This window comes from Myotis lucifugus, unplaced genomic scaffold (genome assembly GCF_000147115.1).
Source record: "Myotis lucifugus unplaced genomic scaffold, Myoluc2.0 scaffold_131, whole genome shotgun sequence".
In the NCBI taxonomy this organism is placed as follows: domain Eukaryota; kingdom Metazoa; phylum Chordata; class Mammalia; order Chiroptera; family Vespertilionidae; genus Myotis; species Myotis lucifugus.
Genome location: NW_005871179.1, coordinates 944,354 through 960,935, shown reverse-complemented (window position 1 = coordinate 960,935; position 16,582 = coordinate 944,354). Strand labels below are relative to the sequence as shown.

Genomic DNA, 16,582 nt, shown 5'->3' with positions numbered 1-16,582 from the left:
CTCTCCTTCTCTCTGTAAAAAATCAATAAAATATATTAAAACAAAAAAAAAGAACAGTATGCCATATACGCCAGGTCCCTTGAAACATATGCTGTGCAGATGTTTCTTCCCTGTAGCGACTGTGTCAAGCAGCAAGGATGGACCGGCTTCCGGCATGTAACTAGTTGGAAAATATGTTGTTGTTTTTTAAAATATATTTTTATTGATTTTTTACAGAGAGGAAGGGAGAGGGATAGAGAGTTAGAAACATTGATGAGAGAGAAACATCGATCAGCTGTCTCCTGCACACTCCCCACTGGGCATGTGCCCACAACCAAGGTACATGCCCCGACCGGAATCAAACCTGGGACCCTTGAGTCCGCAGGCCGACGCTCCATCCACTGAGCCAAACCGGTCAGGGCTGGAAAATATGTTTTTAAAAGAAGTTGATTCACAAAGTAATCAAAAAATAAAATTCCTTGAGATAAACCTAATAAGAAATATGTGAGATTTAAAGAAAATGATAAGACTTTCCCCTAAGGACATGATAATAAAATAACAGTAGTCACAACAACAACTAATTTTTATTGAGTCTTGCTTTAAACATATGTCTTAACTCATTTAATCCTCAAAATGACCCCATAATGTAGTGTTAAGTCTGGGATAACAGGAAAAGTGTCTTGTCAAGGTTATTTAGCTGAGTAGAATGAGGAAGAATGGGGTTGTTACCCATTCAGGCTGTGTAAATGAGGATCTGAAGCAACTAAGCTTTGATGATTCTTGGGAAAAAAAAAGGCTGATATGCTATGTTCCTGGATGGGAAACGCCAATATTATAAAAATACTAGAGGCCTAGTGTACGAAATCGCACATGGGTAGGGTCCCTAGGCCGAGCCTGTGATCAGGGCCATCTTCTGCCCACTCGCCAGTCCCCAGTCCCGCCCTGCCGCCGCCACCCACTTCGGTTCCCCTCACCAGTCACCAGTCCTACCCCGCTGCTGCCACCCATCCCGGTTCCCCATCCAGCGATCCATCGATCCATCGGAGCCTGTGGGCTGGGGGGAGGGACCAAGAGGTCTGCCTTCTGCCCGCTTGCCAGTCCCCAGGTCCGCCCTGCCGCTACCCACCCTGGTTCCCCATGGCTCCCTGTTCGCTGTCTGGCGATCAGAGCCTGCGGGCCAGGAGGGAGGGACTGAGAGGTGGTCAGTGCACCTCATAACGACTCTGGCGGTCTTTCTGTTCGTTAAGCTGTTATGGTTGCTGGGCTTTTATTATATAGGATGTCCCACTACTAAGTATTATCTCAGTCAGTAGTACAAGGGAGTTTTTTTCTTTTTTCTTTTGATGGTGAAGAGGGTAGAATTTGACAAAACAATGATCAAATTCATTTGGAATTATAAATATGTGAAAGATTGCCAAAGTAATTTTAATTGAAGAATAATGGAAGAATGCAGGAGTAGGGGATTGTGTGGGTACCTTGTTCTACAGAATCTTAAATATGATACTGGTATAGGAATGTTCAGACAAATTATTACAAATAAAGAAATAGACTCATATCCATACATAAGAATATAATTATTAATTATTCATTAAATGGTGTTTGGACAGTCTGCCAGTCATTTGGGCAAAAATAAAGTTAGATCTTTTTCTTACTCCACATGCCAAAACAAATTTGAGAGGGATTGAATATATAAATATAATAAAACAAAAGTATAAAGGTACCTAAGGAAAATTAGATAAATATTAGATATTGATATAGGGGATGTATTTCTAAGCATACGTAATAATAATAATGATAATGCAATTCAAAACAATGATAGATTTGACTACATTGAAAAAATTATCACATAAAAAATTTTTTTCTCCCATTCTGACCCAAGGATAGATTTTTTATTTTTATTTTTTTTTAGAGAGAGAAAAGTGTGTGTGTTGGAGGGGAGGGAGAGAGAGACAGACAGTCATCAATGTGAGGGAGAAACATGGATTGGTTGTCTGCCGTATTTGCTCTGAATGGGGCTTGAACCTGTAATCTAGTTGTGTGCCCTGACCAGGAATCAAACCTGCAACCTTTTGTTGCATGGGATGACGCTCCAATCAACTGAGCCACCTGGCCAGGACAAAAAATCTCACATTTTTAAAAAGGAAAAGTGTTTGAAATGTGTGACAAATGGAAGTGACTACGGAGTACTGGACAGATAAAAGCAGATAACCACTTTAAAAGTCATCTTATAATTCCTCAGTGTTCCACATCCAGTCATTATTCATTCTTTCATTAAAATGCTTGAGTGTCTATACAAGGAACCATTATAGGTACTGAGGATATAGTAATGAATAATAAAATGGAGAAAATCTCTGCTCTTCAGAGTTTACATTCTGTGATGGGAGAGATAAATGCTAATTAAATAATGTAGAGGATTTAAAGTGGAGTGTTTCTGTAGAGAAACAAAACAGAAAAAAGGAAATGCAATATGCTATGGTGGAAAGGCCATTGCAATTTTAAATAGTGACATTTAAGCAAAAACCTGAAGGAGGTGAGAAAACGATCCATGTCGGCACCTGAGAGGAAAAATATTCCAGGTAGAGGGAAAAAAGGCAAAGGCTGTGAGGGAGAGTGCTGTGCATGTTGTGAACAGCAAAGTTGTGGTAGCTTGAAGGGGAGTGAGCAAGATGGTGGTGAGTAGTAGGAGATGAGGTAAGGGAAATAACTGTCTAAATCCTTTAAGGGCATTTAAGTCAGGGTTGTCCTTTGCTGTGGTGACTGTTGTGTACATTGTCGGATGTTTCACAGCATCCCTGGCCTCTACCCACTAGATGTCAGTAGAAATCCCCAGTTGTGGTAACCAAAAATGCTTCCAGACATTATCAAATTCTAGATTTGGGAGCATTGTCCCTGATTGAAAAGCACTGCTTTTCTAAATCACTGTCAGTCCTTCTGGACAAGGCTTGGAGGAAGATTTATGGTGTGTACTTGTGGTAACAGTGCAGAGTTCGTAAGGGCGACCCATTCTCTCCTCAGTCAAGTGGCTATGGGTCTTTGAATCGACTAGGTCTGGAAACGGCAAATGTATGTGACTTCCACTGTGATGATTCAAGTTGGATTGGCCACCAGATTTAGGCATTTTCGTGTTATACAGATTAAACTGCCCATCTATTTCATTCCTAGGAACATCGTGATCAATTAGCCACTGCCAAAGATCCCTGTGGGCCAAAGCATTCTGATTACTGGTATGTCCCTGCTGCCCTTACCTATGGGGTTAATGCTGTCACTTGGCCTTTATTACTTTGGGACCCCACAATCCTCAGTGAAATCAAAAGAGCCCATCTCAATGATAACATTCCCAATAGTAATACCAAAAGAGAGCAGCCACACAGCTTTTCAAGTATGCAGAGCTTCCCTAACTAATATAGTGTCTCCTGGACTTTACCCCTGGTGGTACCAACCTTTTAATAGTCAGAGGACAGAAACCTCAGAGTAGTTCGAATAGGGAAAGTTCAATATAAAGAATTATTAACTAGTTACAAAGAATTGACCCTAGGGGGGAAAGAGAACTTTAAGATATGCAGGATAGCAGGTAGAGGGAGCAACCACTAACTTTAGGGCTGAGTCAGAGTAGCAGGGATGGAATTAATTTGAAAGATGCCCCATCTCTCAGCTTGAAGGCTGAGATTCAAATCTTGTTGGAGAGGGTGTGTTCCACTGGATGCTGGACAGGTTTGAAGTGCTGCAGCTTTTTGTTGGCAAACAGGAAACCTCCCTCTGGGGTGCTGACAAAAGTCACTAGGAAGGCCTTTGCTGAACATGGTTAAGAAGACAGCTGGAGCATTGGTAAAATTCTCTGGGAAGCTTCTTGCCCTCTGGGGTGCTGACAGAACTTTCTGGGAAACCAATCATATGGTTGTGTGTGTGTGTGTCACTGGAGACTTGATGGGAAGTTGGCACCTGGGAGAGGTCATTGGGTGTCTTGCATGCTACTAGCCTCCACTGGAGCAAGCAGTTCAGAGCACAGTTTAATGAGAAGAAAACCCCTTTCCTTCTGGAGTACTCTTTTCCAGTGCATCTGCTGACAAAGGTTGTTAACATTGTGCCAGTTGGCAAAGGAGAAGTGTTCACAGGTGCCAGCTCCATCACAGAGTAGATTTGTAGATTAGAGGAAACCTGTATATATGTAAAAGCCTATGACCGGTCCACTGGTCACTATGACGTGCACTGACCACTCGGGGCAGACGCTTAACGCAGGAGCTGCCCCCTGGTGGTCAGTGCACTCCCATAGCTAACTTCCCTCGGCCAGTCAACCTCCCTCGATCCCTCCCCCTGGCTGGCCAACCTCTCACGGCCCCTACCCTGGCCAACCTCCCATGGCCCCGATCCGCTCCTGTCGCATACCAGGCCAAGGGTCCCCACCCATGCACGAATTTGTGCACTGGGCCTTTAGTTTAAAAATAAACGTTGCCCAAACCGGTTTGGCTCAGTGGATAGAGCATCAGCCTGCGGACTCAAGGGTCCCAGGTTCGAGTCCTGTCAAGGGCATGTACTTTGGTTGCGGGCACATCCCCAGTAGGGAGTGTGCAGGAGGCAGCTGATTGATGTTTCTCTCTCATCGATGTTTCTAACTCTCTATCCCTCTCCCTTCCTTTCTGTAAAAAAATCAATAAAATACATTTTTAAAAAATAAATAAAAATAAACGTTCACTGGTGCATGCAGAATACATATAAAGCTCTTCCTGGTGCCAATTGCATATGACCAGAAGGAATTGCCATGAAATATTCAAAGTGATGAAAAGGAAGGATCTAAAACTATAACTATTTATTTAAGAAAACTATAATTTAAAATTAAAGGTGAAATAAAGAGCTTCAAGACAAGAAAAAAGCTAAAGGATTTCATCACTACCAAACCAGTATTATAAGAAATGTTAAAGGGTTTTCTTTATGAAGAAGAAAAAGAAAAGAAAGAAAAAGCAAAGAACAGTTATAAAGAATAAAATGACAATAAATACGTAACTGTAAATAATCACTTTAAATGTAAATGGTTGAAATACTCCAATCAAAAGACATAGGGCCCTCGCTGGTTTGTCTCAGTGGATAGAGCGTCAGCCTGTGGACTGAAGGGCCCGGATTTGATTTCTGCAAAGAGCACGAGTCCAAGTTGCGGGCTCAATCCCCAGTAGGGGGTGTGCAGGAGGCGGCCGATCAGTGATTCTCATCATTGATGTTTCTATCTCTCCCTCTCCCTTTCTCTCTGAAATCAATAAAAATATATTTTAAAAAAAGATACAGAATAGCAGAATGGATAAGAAAACAAGACCCAAAAGGAGACATATGTACTACTATTTGTAATACTTTAAACAAGAAAATAAAATTTAAAAGAAGAAAAAAAATTTAAAAAAGAAAACAAGACCCATGTATATGCTGTCTACAAGAGACCTACCTCAGAATGAAAAAATACGTTAAAAGTCAAGGGAAAAAGATATTTCATGCAAATAGAAATGGAAAAAATAAAACCTGGGTTAGCAATACTTGTATCAGACAAAATAGACCTCAAAACAAAGGAAATAACGAGACAAGAAAGGATATTACATAATGCTAAAGGAATTAATCCAACAAGAGGCTATAACCCTTGTAAACATTTATATACCCAACATCGGAGCACCTAAATATATAATGCATATCTCAATGGGAGAGATTGACAGTAATGTAGTCAATAGTAGGGGATTTATTTATTGTTAATTCTCAGCAAGGGAACGAGTCTGCAACCGAGGTATGTGTTCTTGACTGGAATCGAACCCGGGACCCTGGACTGACGCTTTATCCACTGAACCAAACCCGCTAGGGCCATAGTAGGGGATTTTAAGACCCCATTGACATCAACATATCTTCCAGACAGAAAATTAAAAAGGAAGCAAGGGCCTTAATTGACATGCTAGATCAGATGGGTTTAATGATGTCTTCAGAACATTTCATCCCAATGTCACAGAATATAAATTCTTTTCAAGTGCACATGGAACCTTTTTCTAGGATAGATCACATTAGGACAGAAAACACCAATCAGTTGTTTCCTGTACATGTCCTGAATGGGGATCAAACCCACAACTTAGGTATATGCTCTGGGAATGGAACCTGCAACCTTTTGGTGTGCAATGCTCCAACCAACTGAGCTACACTGGGCAGTGGTTAAGAATTTTTTTTTAAAATTGAATTTATTGGGGTGACATTGGTTAATAAAATTATATAGGTTTCAGGTGTACAATTCTATAATACATCATCTGTATATTGTATCATATTGTGTGTTCACCACCCAAAATCAGGTCTTCTGTCACCATTTATGCTCTCTTTACGCTCTTCTACCTTCCCCCACCCCCTTTTACCTCTGGTAATCACCATACTGTTGTCTGTGTCTATGAGAGTTTTTTTTTATTTTTTTCTTAATCTCTTCACCTTTTTCACCCAGCCCTCCCCAAATCTCCTCCCCTCTAACAGCTATTAGTCTTTTTTCTGTTTCTATGTGTCTCTTTTTATTTTGCTTAGTTTTTTTTTTGTGTTTTGTCCATGAGATTGTACATAAAAGTAAAATCTATGGTATTTGTCTTTGTCTTGACTAGCTTATTTTACTTCACATAATACAGTAAAACCTCACTAAAATGGATTAATTCGGGCGAGGGGGATGTCCGTTAAAGCTGAGAGTCTGTTATATAATAAAATAGGTTTTCCAAATGCATATGTTTAAAAAATTGACAAATTAGTTTACCTGTTTTTACTTATGTAAACACATTTGTGTAATTAAAATCAAGTATGTATGAAAAGTTTAATTTCGCCGAAACCGGTTTGGCTCAGTGGATAGAGTGTCGGCCTGCGGACTGAAAGGTCCCAGGTTCGATTCCGGTCAAGGGCATGTACCTGGGTTGCGGGCACATCTCCAGTGGGAGATATGCAGAAGGCAGCTGGTCGATGTTTCTCTCTCATCGATGTTTCTAACTCTCTATCTCTCTCCCTTCCTCTCTGTAAAAAATCAATAAAATATATTAAAAAAAAAAAGAAAAGTTTAATTTCACAGAAAAGTTTCTTATATGTATTACTGTAATTTTAAATTTATACTGAATAGGTCTAGTAAATGCGTATATTCACCAGTCACCATGATTAAATAAATGCACACAGATGGGGCATGTAATTGTTGGAAGTTGAATCAAATTTGGAAAGGATTATGACAGTTTGCAAAGGCATAGAAAAGATGCTTATTTTGTGTCATAGTTATCTGAGAGAAAGAAGATGGCCAGCACTATGTACTCATGATAAAGCTATTTTACAAAGCAATAAGACATTTTGATTCTCAAACTTTCTTATGTTTTAAATTATAGAATAACTATTACACAGTTTTAAAAAATTTCCCTATATATTTACAAGTGATAGTTAAGATTTTTAAAATGTTTTGACAAAAATCTTAAAGATCACAGAACAATTGGAATTTTTTCCCCTTTGATTATTAAGATTGCTTTGCTCTTTTGGTTTCAATTTTCTTTCTTTTTTTTTTTTTTTAAATATATTTTATTGATTTTTTACAGAGAGGAAGGGAGAGAGATAGAGAGTTAGAAACATCGATCAGCTGCCTCCTGCACATCTCCCACTGGGGATGTGCCCACAACCCAGGTACATGCCCTTGACCGGAATCAAACCTGGGACCTTTCAGTCCGCAAGCCGACGCTCTATCCACTGAGCCAAACCGGTTTCGGCTTGGTTTCAATTTTCAAGGTCATTTTATGGTCTTGCACTTTAGTGCAAAGTGAGTATTGTCTGTATGAAAAATGTTTTTTTCCACAACAACTTTTTATATTTTACAATGATAAAATGATTATCAAGATCAATATTATGAATAAGCTTGAAAGTATAAGTAGGGGATGTGTGAATACAAAGACATTACCATTATGGGGATGAGGAAGAGGAATGGATGTTTAATTTGTGATGTTCTGTTTCGGGCATTAAAACTATTTGAAGCTTCTGCTTAATCTTTGAGATTCTTGCTAATTTTAAAGTGCACTCTAGGATGTTTACATTTTTAATACAGACAAGTTTTAAGGTACTTAATAATAGTAATTCTTTTATTCAGCAAACATTAATTGAACTTCTGTTCTGTGTTGGGCATTGCTGTAGGTGCTAAGGTTACAACAAAATTTCTGTAAACTAGGATACACTCTAATCTGCCCCTTCTGCTTTGAGAAATGTGGATTCTCTAATCCTTTACAGAGTCTTAATTTCATTAGGGTTCTGTTGAAAGAAACTAGATTATTTTTAATTTTTGTATATCTCTAAAGGCTTTTGTTTAAAAAGTGTTCATTTTTTTTATGAGTTTCTTTTTTAGATAGTCTTTAGAATGGAGTTAAAACTTCACTTTTTTATAGCCCCAGTTAATTGTCAGCAGATGTAGACACATCTGATGTACTAGTGCTAGGAAAGAGAGTTGTGAATTCTCCCTTGTTTAGGAAGTTGTGTGTGTGGGTTGTGTGAGATGGCATCATTAAAGAATTGTAACTAGCTTACATATGAAATCTGAGTAGGTGTTTACTATTGGATTAAGACTGGAAATGCTTGAGCACAGTGCACAGTGATCCAGAGGCATAAAACTACCTGAAAGATTGGGTGAGCTACAGATTATCCTATATAATAAAAGCCTAAAATGCAGATTGTCCCCTCTACTGGGAATTTGACTGCTTACTATGACATATGCTGACCCCCGGGGGGGGGGGGGAGGTGCAGAACATGGTGGGCGTCGGTGACACAGTGCTGGCAGTGGGCGGCAGTGGAGGTGCTGCCAGCCCCGATGGGCCCCAACAAGAGCGGGACCATGGCGGGATGGTGGAGCAGGTGAGCAGTCGGCGCCAGGCTAAGGCGGGTGCGAGCGGGGCTTGATCGCCCCGACGATTGACCTGCAGATAGCAACCAGCGGCAGCGGTGGGGTGTAGGGGCCTGATGACTCAGGTGGAGGGGGTTGTGTGGGGGCCCGGGGACCCAGGTGCTGCCCAGGGCCTAGGGGTCAGCTGGGACCTGCCCTTTCATGCCAGACGCTTGTGTTTCGATTGTTGGCCAGGCTTTGGGACCGCACCCGTGCACAAATTTTGTGCACTGGGCCTCTAGTTTATAACAATAATAGCTAGAGCAGTGGTCGGCAAACTCATTAGTCAACAGAGCCAAATATCAACAGTACTTCTTCTAAATAGACTCGCCCAGGCCGAAAACCGACTTCTGCGCATGGGCGACGAAGTTTCAATCGCACTGTATGTGTGCACCCGCACGTGGTATTTTGTGGAAGAGCCACACTCAAGGGGCCAAAGAGCCACATGTGGCTCTCAAGCCGCAGTTTGCCGACCACTGAGCTAGAGCATTTGCATTGGGGATGGGGATTTAATTGGAACATGAAGGCAGGAAATGATGAAGGCCAGATTTTGGAGAATCAGATGTTTGGGCTTTTTCCTGGGGAGCCTTATTCAGAGATGTGTGTGTGTTTGTCCCCCAACCTCCATTTATTTTATAAAATAGAGGTGTAAATAGTACTTATTTAATGAGACTTTAAGGAGGCTAAATGAATTAAGTAAATTTAAAAGGTGAAAGCAGTGCCAGGGTCCTGATAACTGTTAATCACTAGTTAGAACGATTTAGGAACCATTGCCTTAGGTCACCTAAAAAGTTCCATAGTTGGGCACTTGATAGATACTAGAATCACAGGTGGTTAGTAACTACTTACAAAGATTAATCAAAATTTAAAAATGAAAACAAGTCGTAACCGGTTTGGCTCAGGGATAGAGCGTCTGCCTGCGGACTGAAAGGTCCCAGGTTCGATTCTGGTCAAGGGCATGTACTTTGGTTGCGGGCACATCCCCAGTAGGAGGTGTGCAGGAGGCAGCTGATCGATGTTTCTCTCTCATCGATGTTTCTAACTCTCTATCTCTCTCCCTTCCTCTCTGTAAAAAATCAATAAAATATATTAAAATAAATGAAAACAAATGTAAAATAAAACAGCAAAATGCAAATTTAACAATGAGATAACTTTTTTTTCTTGCCTATCAAATTGAGGAAGATGGTAGAGAAGTTCTGAACTCACCTTATTGATATATATATATATATATATATATATATATATATATATATATATAGTGCTTTTAATGGGCAGTTTGGTAACATCTATCAAAAATTTAAGTGCTTTCTGGCTGGTGTGGCTCAATTGAGTGGCATCCCATGGACCAAGAGATCCACAGTTGATTCTCAGTCAGGGCACATGACCAGGTTGCTGGCTTGATCCCCAGTGCGGGGTGAGCAAGAGGCAGCAGTGGTGGCGGGGGGCGGGGCTACTCAATGTTTTTCTCTCCCCCCTCTCTCTAAAACCAATAAAAGCACATTAAAAAAATTAAGTGCCTATGCTCTTTAATTTCATGACTCTACTTCTTGGAATTGATCATAGACATATGATCAAACATACAGTCACATAAACACACACTGACATATATAAGCCAACTTATGCTATATATGTATCCCACGTTCAGAGGCTGTTAAATCGCGTTGTTTACCCATATCTTCAGAAAAAAATCACTTCTGCTGTTGTGGTAAATAACCTGCTTCCCTCTTTTTTTAAAAAATATATATTTTATTGATTTTTCATAGAGAGGAAGGGAGAGGGATAGAGAGTTAGAAACATTGATGAGAGAGAAACATCGATCAGCTGCCTCCTGCACACTCCCTACTGGGTGTGTGCCCGCAACCAAGGTACATGCCCTTGGCCGGAATTGAACCCGGGACCCTTGAGTCTGCAGGCCGACGCTCTATCCACTGAGCCAAGCCAGCTAGGGCACCTGCTTCCCTCTTTATAATGGTCTGGCCCTCTAGCAACTTCAGCGGGAAATTATAGCTAATTTGCCTACAAACGTCAGGTGGTCATAATAGTCTGGCCACTCAGTGTATATACAATGATAACAATTATAATATTTGGAAAAAAGCTTGAAACAACCTAAGTGCCCATTTAAATCTATACTAATAATAGAGAAATATGCAAATTATCCATTACAGTGTCATGTCACGACTGTATCAGCAGGCTGCGTCCCCGCCCTTTGCTCAGGCAGCTGCACGGTCTGGGGTAGGATAGGATACGATAGGAGGGGATAAGAAAGGAGAGGGAGAGGAGGGCAGCCCTGCATGCAGACAGGCCAAGAGGAGAAACAAATACAGAAAGGGAACAAGAAAAAGACGCAGGAATGGAAAAGGGAAGGAAATGCGGGCTGCATGTGGGAGGGGGTGGTGACCGCAGGGGCGGTGGTGAGGGGGTGCGGAGCAGGGAAGCAGGTGCGCCCGGTCAGGGGCGGGGCAGGAGCCCTACCCAGACATGGGAGGAGGGCGGTGTCCCCGGGTATGGGCTGAGGCCTTCTGGATGGAGGTGCTCCTGCTTCACAGCATCCTCGCTGGGCCGGGTGTCCTGGACAGGGAATGGGAGTAGGATGGCGGCAGGGAGGCTGGGGAAGTGGAGGCCGTAAACACCTGGCAGGGGCTGAGCCCTGGGCTGGGGATTAATGCCCCTCTGAAAAGAAGCTTTAAGAAGGGAAGGAGGGAGAGAACTTTATAAAGGAGTCAGTAGACAGCAAAGTTAAAGAAGGAAAGAGGATGTATGAGTGAACTGTAGGAGCTATAATGAAAATCAAGTATTTGTGTACTGGGGACAGATTTTACAAGTAGGAGTCAGAAAAGAAAAAAGATAAATGATAGTGAGTAATTAGGCAGGTAGATAGATATTAAAATAGTGGAAGTAGATAAGAATGTATGAGAAAGGTAGGATGAAAGAGAAAGAGGGAGGGAAGAAAAGTTTTAAAGGGGAGCTGGTGGAGCTTAAAAGGAGAATGGGAAGAAGGAAGAAATGGGGGAGGGAGGAAGTGAAGAAAAAAATTAAGGTGGGAAGGAAAAGGGGAGGTAGGGTAGGGGTAAAGATAAAGGAAAGAAGGGATGTGGGGAGGAAGCGAGGGTAGGAGAAAGCTGGGAAGAAGGATGATGGAACAGAAGTAGGAAATAAGGAGGAAAGAAAAGTTTATAAATGATGAGTCAGTAGGAAAAAGTGTTACATAAAGGAGAGAGAAAAATTGTGTAAGAGGGAGAAGCCAATAAGGAATTTAAATACAGTGTGTGTGAAGGGGATAAGATTTAAAAAAAAAAGTTAATAGGGGCAACTAGGCTGGCAGGGGAGGGCAGTTAGGGGGATCAGGCCAGCAGGGCAGGGCAGTTAGAGGGACCAGGCAGGCAAGCAGAGTGGTTAGGGAAGGCAGACAGGTGAGCAGTTAGGACCCAGAGGTCCTGGGTTGTGAGAGGGATGTCCAACTGCCAGTTTAGGTCCAATTGGTTGGACACTTAGCATATTATGCTTTTATTATATAGGATTTCCTTCTTAATTTGATTAATAATTTGAAGGAAATACTCTTTAGCATGTTGAGTAATTACACTTTTTTCTATGTATTTGTGAAACTATCAAGCGGGAAAGCCCTTATACAATACTTGTGAAAACCACACATGGTCAAATGACATGATTATTAAGAAAAGCTGAAAAAAACATGACTTTGGAGTATATTACTAAATTAAAAATATCCTTCTTGTATTAAAATGTATAGATACAACTGCTACTGTCATTTAGCATCATTTCTCATAGTATTTCTGTAGTATGTTAATAAATGTTATCCTCCAAAAGGGTTCTGTGGTCAAATATGTTTGGGAAATTTTGTGTGAAACAAAGCAGTATCGGGGTCAGGTATGTTTGGGAAATGCTGGGTGAAACAAAATAGTACAGTTTCTTTAGTTTGACTTTTTAGTGTTTAGTTAATTAACAACCATTATAAATTACTAAAAAGATGTTTTGTATTTCCTATATTAATTTGATGACAGAACTTTTCTCAGAACATCTTGCAGGTTTGCATAACAAATGCTGAGAAATGCAAAGTATAGCATATGGTTAATAAAAAAGATTGAGAGATTATACAGTATAACACATCCTCAAATGACTTCATTTTATTCAAGATCATTTCCTTATAACTTTCAGATGCCATAAGAACTTAACTTGTTTATACATCAACCCGCCTATGGTAAAATTGGTCTCATTATACATCATTTCACTTAAAGTTGCAGAACCTATCAATGATGTTAAGTGAAATCTTACTGTAAAATATGCTTGGGCGTATGGGTATCCCAGGATGTTGATTGTTCTGTTTAGTGTTGATTTGGAGTTTTGCATAGTTCTCAAGAGATGTTAGTAAGTTCTCAGCAATTGTTTATTGAGAGCATGTATTGGCTACATTTATTATTACAAATATATGTGATTCTCTATTTTGTAACATAAAAGTGATTTTAAAAAACTAAGGTTGTTGTTTTTTTTTAATAGTGAGGGCATGCATTTATCTCTTTATTTTTGGTTTGTAGGTTTTGGCCTGAGAACTTCTTTTGTTTATTCTAAATTTTATTTTACTCTATTTGATGGTATTTCTGCTTTAGTAAATTGGAGTACTCTGGGTTGAAAATTATAGCTTTTGGGGGAGTTGGGAGGGATACTAAAAAAATGCTAGAAGAATATGATGGTAATGTTATTTTTCTCTTTTTGCTTTTTCAGTTTGAGCAGAAAACTGGTGCAGTTTTTGATGAAATTGTAGAGAACTGTAAGTACCATTTTAGAAAAAAAATCATGTATTTATATACATTATACAGATAATATATAAGCCTAGATAGAACATTTATCTATAACAGATTTATCTAAATGAGTTTGATTTATTTGAGATCTCATCACACTTTCTTAGCATATTGAGCAAGTTAATCTGAATTGTAAACCTTAATTTTTAAGGTTGACATATAGCCACACTTTGTGTATGTGTGACGTATATAAAAGTTTATATACCGCTTAGTATATAAACTTAGTATTTACAGGGTATCTTAATTTTCTCTTTATATTTTTTCTTTAATATATTTTATTGATTTTAGAGAGGAAGGGAAAGGGGGAGAGAGAGAGAGAGAGAGATAGAAACATCAATGAGAGAATCATTGATTGGCTGCCTCCTGCACATCCCCTGCTGGGGATCGAGCCCACAACCCAGGCATGTGCCCTTGGCCGGAATCGAACCTGGGACCCTTCAGTCCACAGGCCGGCGCTCTATCCATTGAGCCAAACCAGCTAGGGCTCTTTATATTTTTTCCATGGTACATGGTTTTCTTTAAAAAAATCTGTTTCTTATAATTATAAAACTAATACATTCAATTTTACAATACAAAAATGAATAAAGCTGAAAATCCAAGCCTTTGTTTTTACCACTCTCCAAAGATAAACAGTTTTAAAAGTTTAATATATATCTTTCGCAATATTTTTTCTGTGAATGTATGTGTTTCTATATATGGTAGGTGCGGTTTATGTATGTATGCAGGGAATTATATGATTTTTTCTTATTTTTTAACTCAACTGCCTAGATATCGTTCTATGTCAGTGGATTGGATCTACCTACTGCATCCTTTCTAACAGTATTGCTTTCTAACTCAGTATTTTTTTTTGTATGGCTGTACTATAATTTAATTACTGTCCTCTTTTATACATATGTATATTATTTTTAATTTTTTCTCTATTACAAATAATATGCAATATGTATTCCTATATACATCTTTGTGTACTTGTTGAAGTAATTGATGAATCATCATAGGATATTCATGCACTTGTTTATGAAGGGTAAATTTTGTCACCTATAATTCCTAAGTCAGGAAATGTGTATTTCTTTTGTTTTTTAAGTTTATTTCATCCAATAAGATATTGTGAGTACCATCTTTCTCTTTGAAATTAGTTAATATTGGTGATAACAGTTTTTATACTACATATTGAGAGGTAACTAGATTTCCTGATCTTTAGTAGATTTAGTTGTCTTTTTCTTGCATGCAAGAAAGTAAATTAGGCTTCAGCTAGCTTATCCAGAAGAAACCTCAGAAGTGTATTGGAGTACTTCACAGAATTTAGGGACGGTAGAGAACAAATTTCCTCCAGGGAACTCAATGAGAGGAGACCATGTGCCTGCTCTGTCTATGCTGCTAAAAACAGTTATGTTCCAGTGACTTATTTCTTCTGTATGCCCATTTTAAATTTCAAGTTCCTAGGAAAAAAATTATGATTGTGCCAGCTTAGATTTGATGTTTATCTTTGACCCAATCATCTGTGGTCAGGAAAAGTAAGGTTACAAAGTAAAACATGGCTGTTAGGAGGTATCCCTCAGTCTCTACTACTCACTTTCATCAAATAATTTTTGATTACCTTTTTCTCGACATGCCTTTGCTCAAGTCTATATACTGGTAGTGATAGAAATTAATCAAATAGGTTTCTAATGAAGGTTTGAATCTGATGCTTTGTTTGTTAAAGATGTTGAATAAGAACTATCTTAAAGTGGTAGCAGGAATCTTAATGCATTAACCAAGCTGCTGTACTTGGGTTGCTATACCAAGTATTTGGAGTTTATGTTTCTGATGCCTGGTGCTTTTCTGTTCCAACCCCACTTTTAGGGTGGAGGTTTAAAAGCAGGGAACTTTATACCAAATATTGAGTGCAAATGGTGTGGTAGAGATTGCCCTATATCTCCTTTCTGGAAGATTATCATTAAGGGGTTGTTAAAGGTTCTGGAGGCAGAGAAGTGAGTTGCTTGGAAGGGGAAAGTGGCCTCTCTCCATGAAGGGGATTCAGGAACATAGCTACCTATCTAATAGATATAAAGGCAGACTGCTACATAGATGGTGTTTAGGAAGCATCTAATTCCCGAGATGGTCATTCAAGGTATACCACTTTGTCTTGGAGCGCATATCTAGAAAAAAGGAGATTCAGTTTCTCAGGCAAATAATGTGTTAACTATCCTACCTAATAAAGAGCTAATATGCAAATGGTCATCACGCCCTCGTGCCTTCGCGCCAGGGCCAGGGTACCTGAAGCTGCGCCCCCCGGCGCTGGGGCCAGGGGACCTGAGGCCGTGCTCCCTGCCCGGTGGGGCTTGACGGGACCTGAGGCTGCGCCCGCCACCCGGCAGAGCTTGACAGAGTACCTGAGGCTGCGCCCCTTGCCCGGCAGGGCTTGACAGGGGACCTGAGGCTGCGCCCCCCCACCCTGCAGGGGTTGGGCCGGCTGGGTCTGGGTCTTGCTTGATTTCAAGGAGCGCGCAGGTGGGTGGGGACTTGACTCTGGGTCCTTCAATGTGTCCCAGACACTGACAGGAGGGAGATTTTCATATACATTTTACTAATTTTCTTTTATCTCTGACACGTCTATTATAGAGAAAGGGCAAATAGCAATATTAAAATATTTCCTCTAGCCCTAGCTGGTTTGTCTCAGTGGCTAGAGCGTTGGCCTGTGGACTGAAGGGTCCCAGGTTCAATTCCAGCCAAGGGCACATGCCTGGGTTGTGGGCTCGATCCCCAGTTGGGGGCGTGCAGGAGGCAGCCAATCAATGATTCTCTCTCATCATTGATGTTTCTATCTCTCTCTCTCTCTCTCTCCCCCCCTTTCCCTTCCTCTCTAAAATCAATAAAATATATTTTAAAAATAATAAAATATTTCCTCTAATTAATTCCCTTTTAATGTGCACAAATT

At 40.2% G+C, this 16,582-nt stretch overlaps 1 protein-coding gene across 7 annotated transcripts in view; it reads left to right on the top strand.

The window, feature by feature from the left end:
- The window catches only part of ZMYM4 (zinc finger MYM-type containing 4), a 117,062-nt gene that overhangs the window by 14,416 nt on the left and 86,064 nt on the right, over positions 1–16,582 (top strand). For 6 of the 7 annotated variants that reach the window (XR_002830591.1, XM_023758463.1, XM_023758462.1 and 3 more), the window contains one exon: positions 13,592–13,637. Coding sequence is in view for 4 of the 7 variants with exons in the window: in XM_023758463.1 (XP_023614231.1) it covers positions 13,592–13,637 (46 nt within the window). In the remaining 3 variants the exon portion in view is untranslated. Of the gene's footprint in view, positions 1–3,141; positions 3,204–13,591; positions 13,638–16,582 lie in introns of those variants that run through there. The other variant, XM_014460443.2, reaches the window with a different exon arrangement.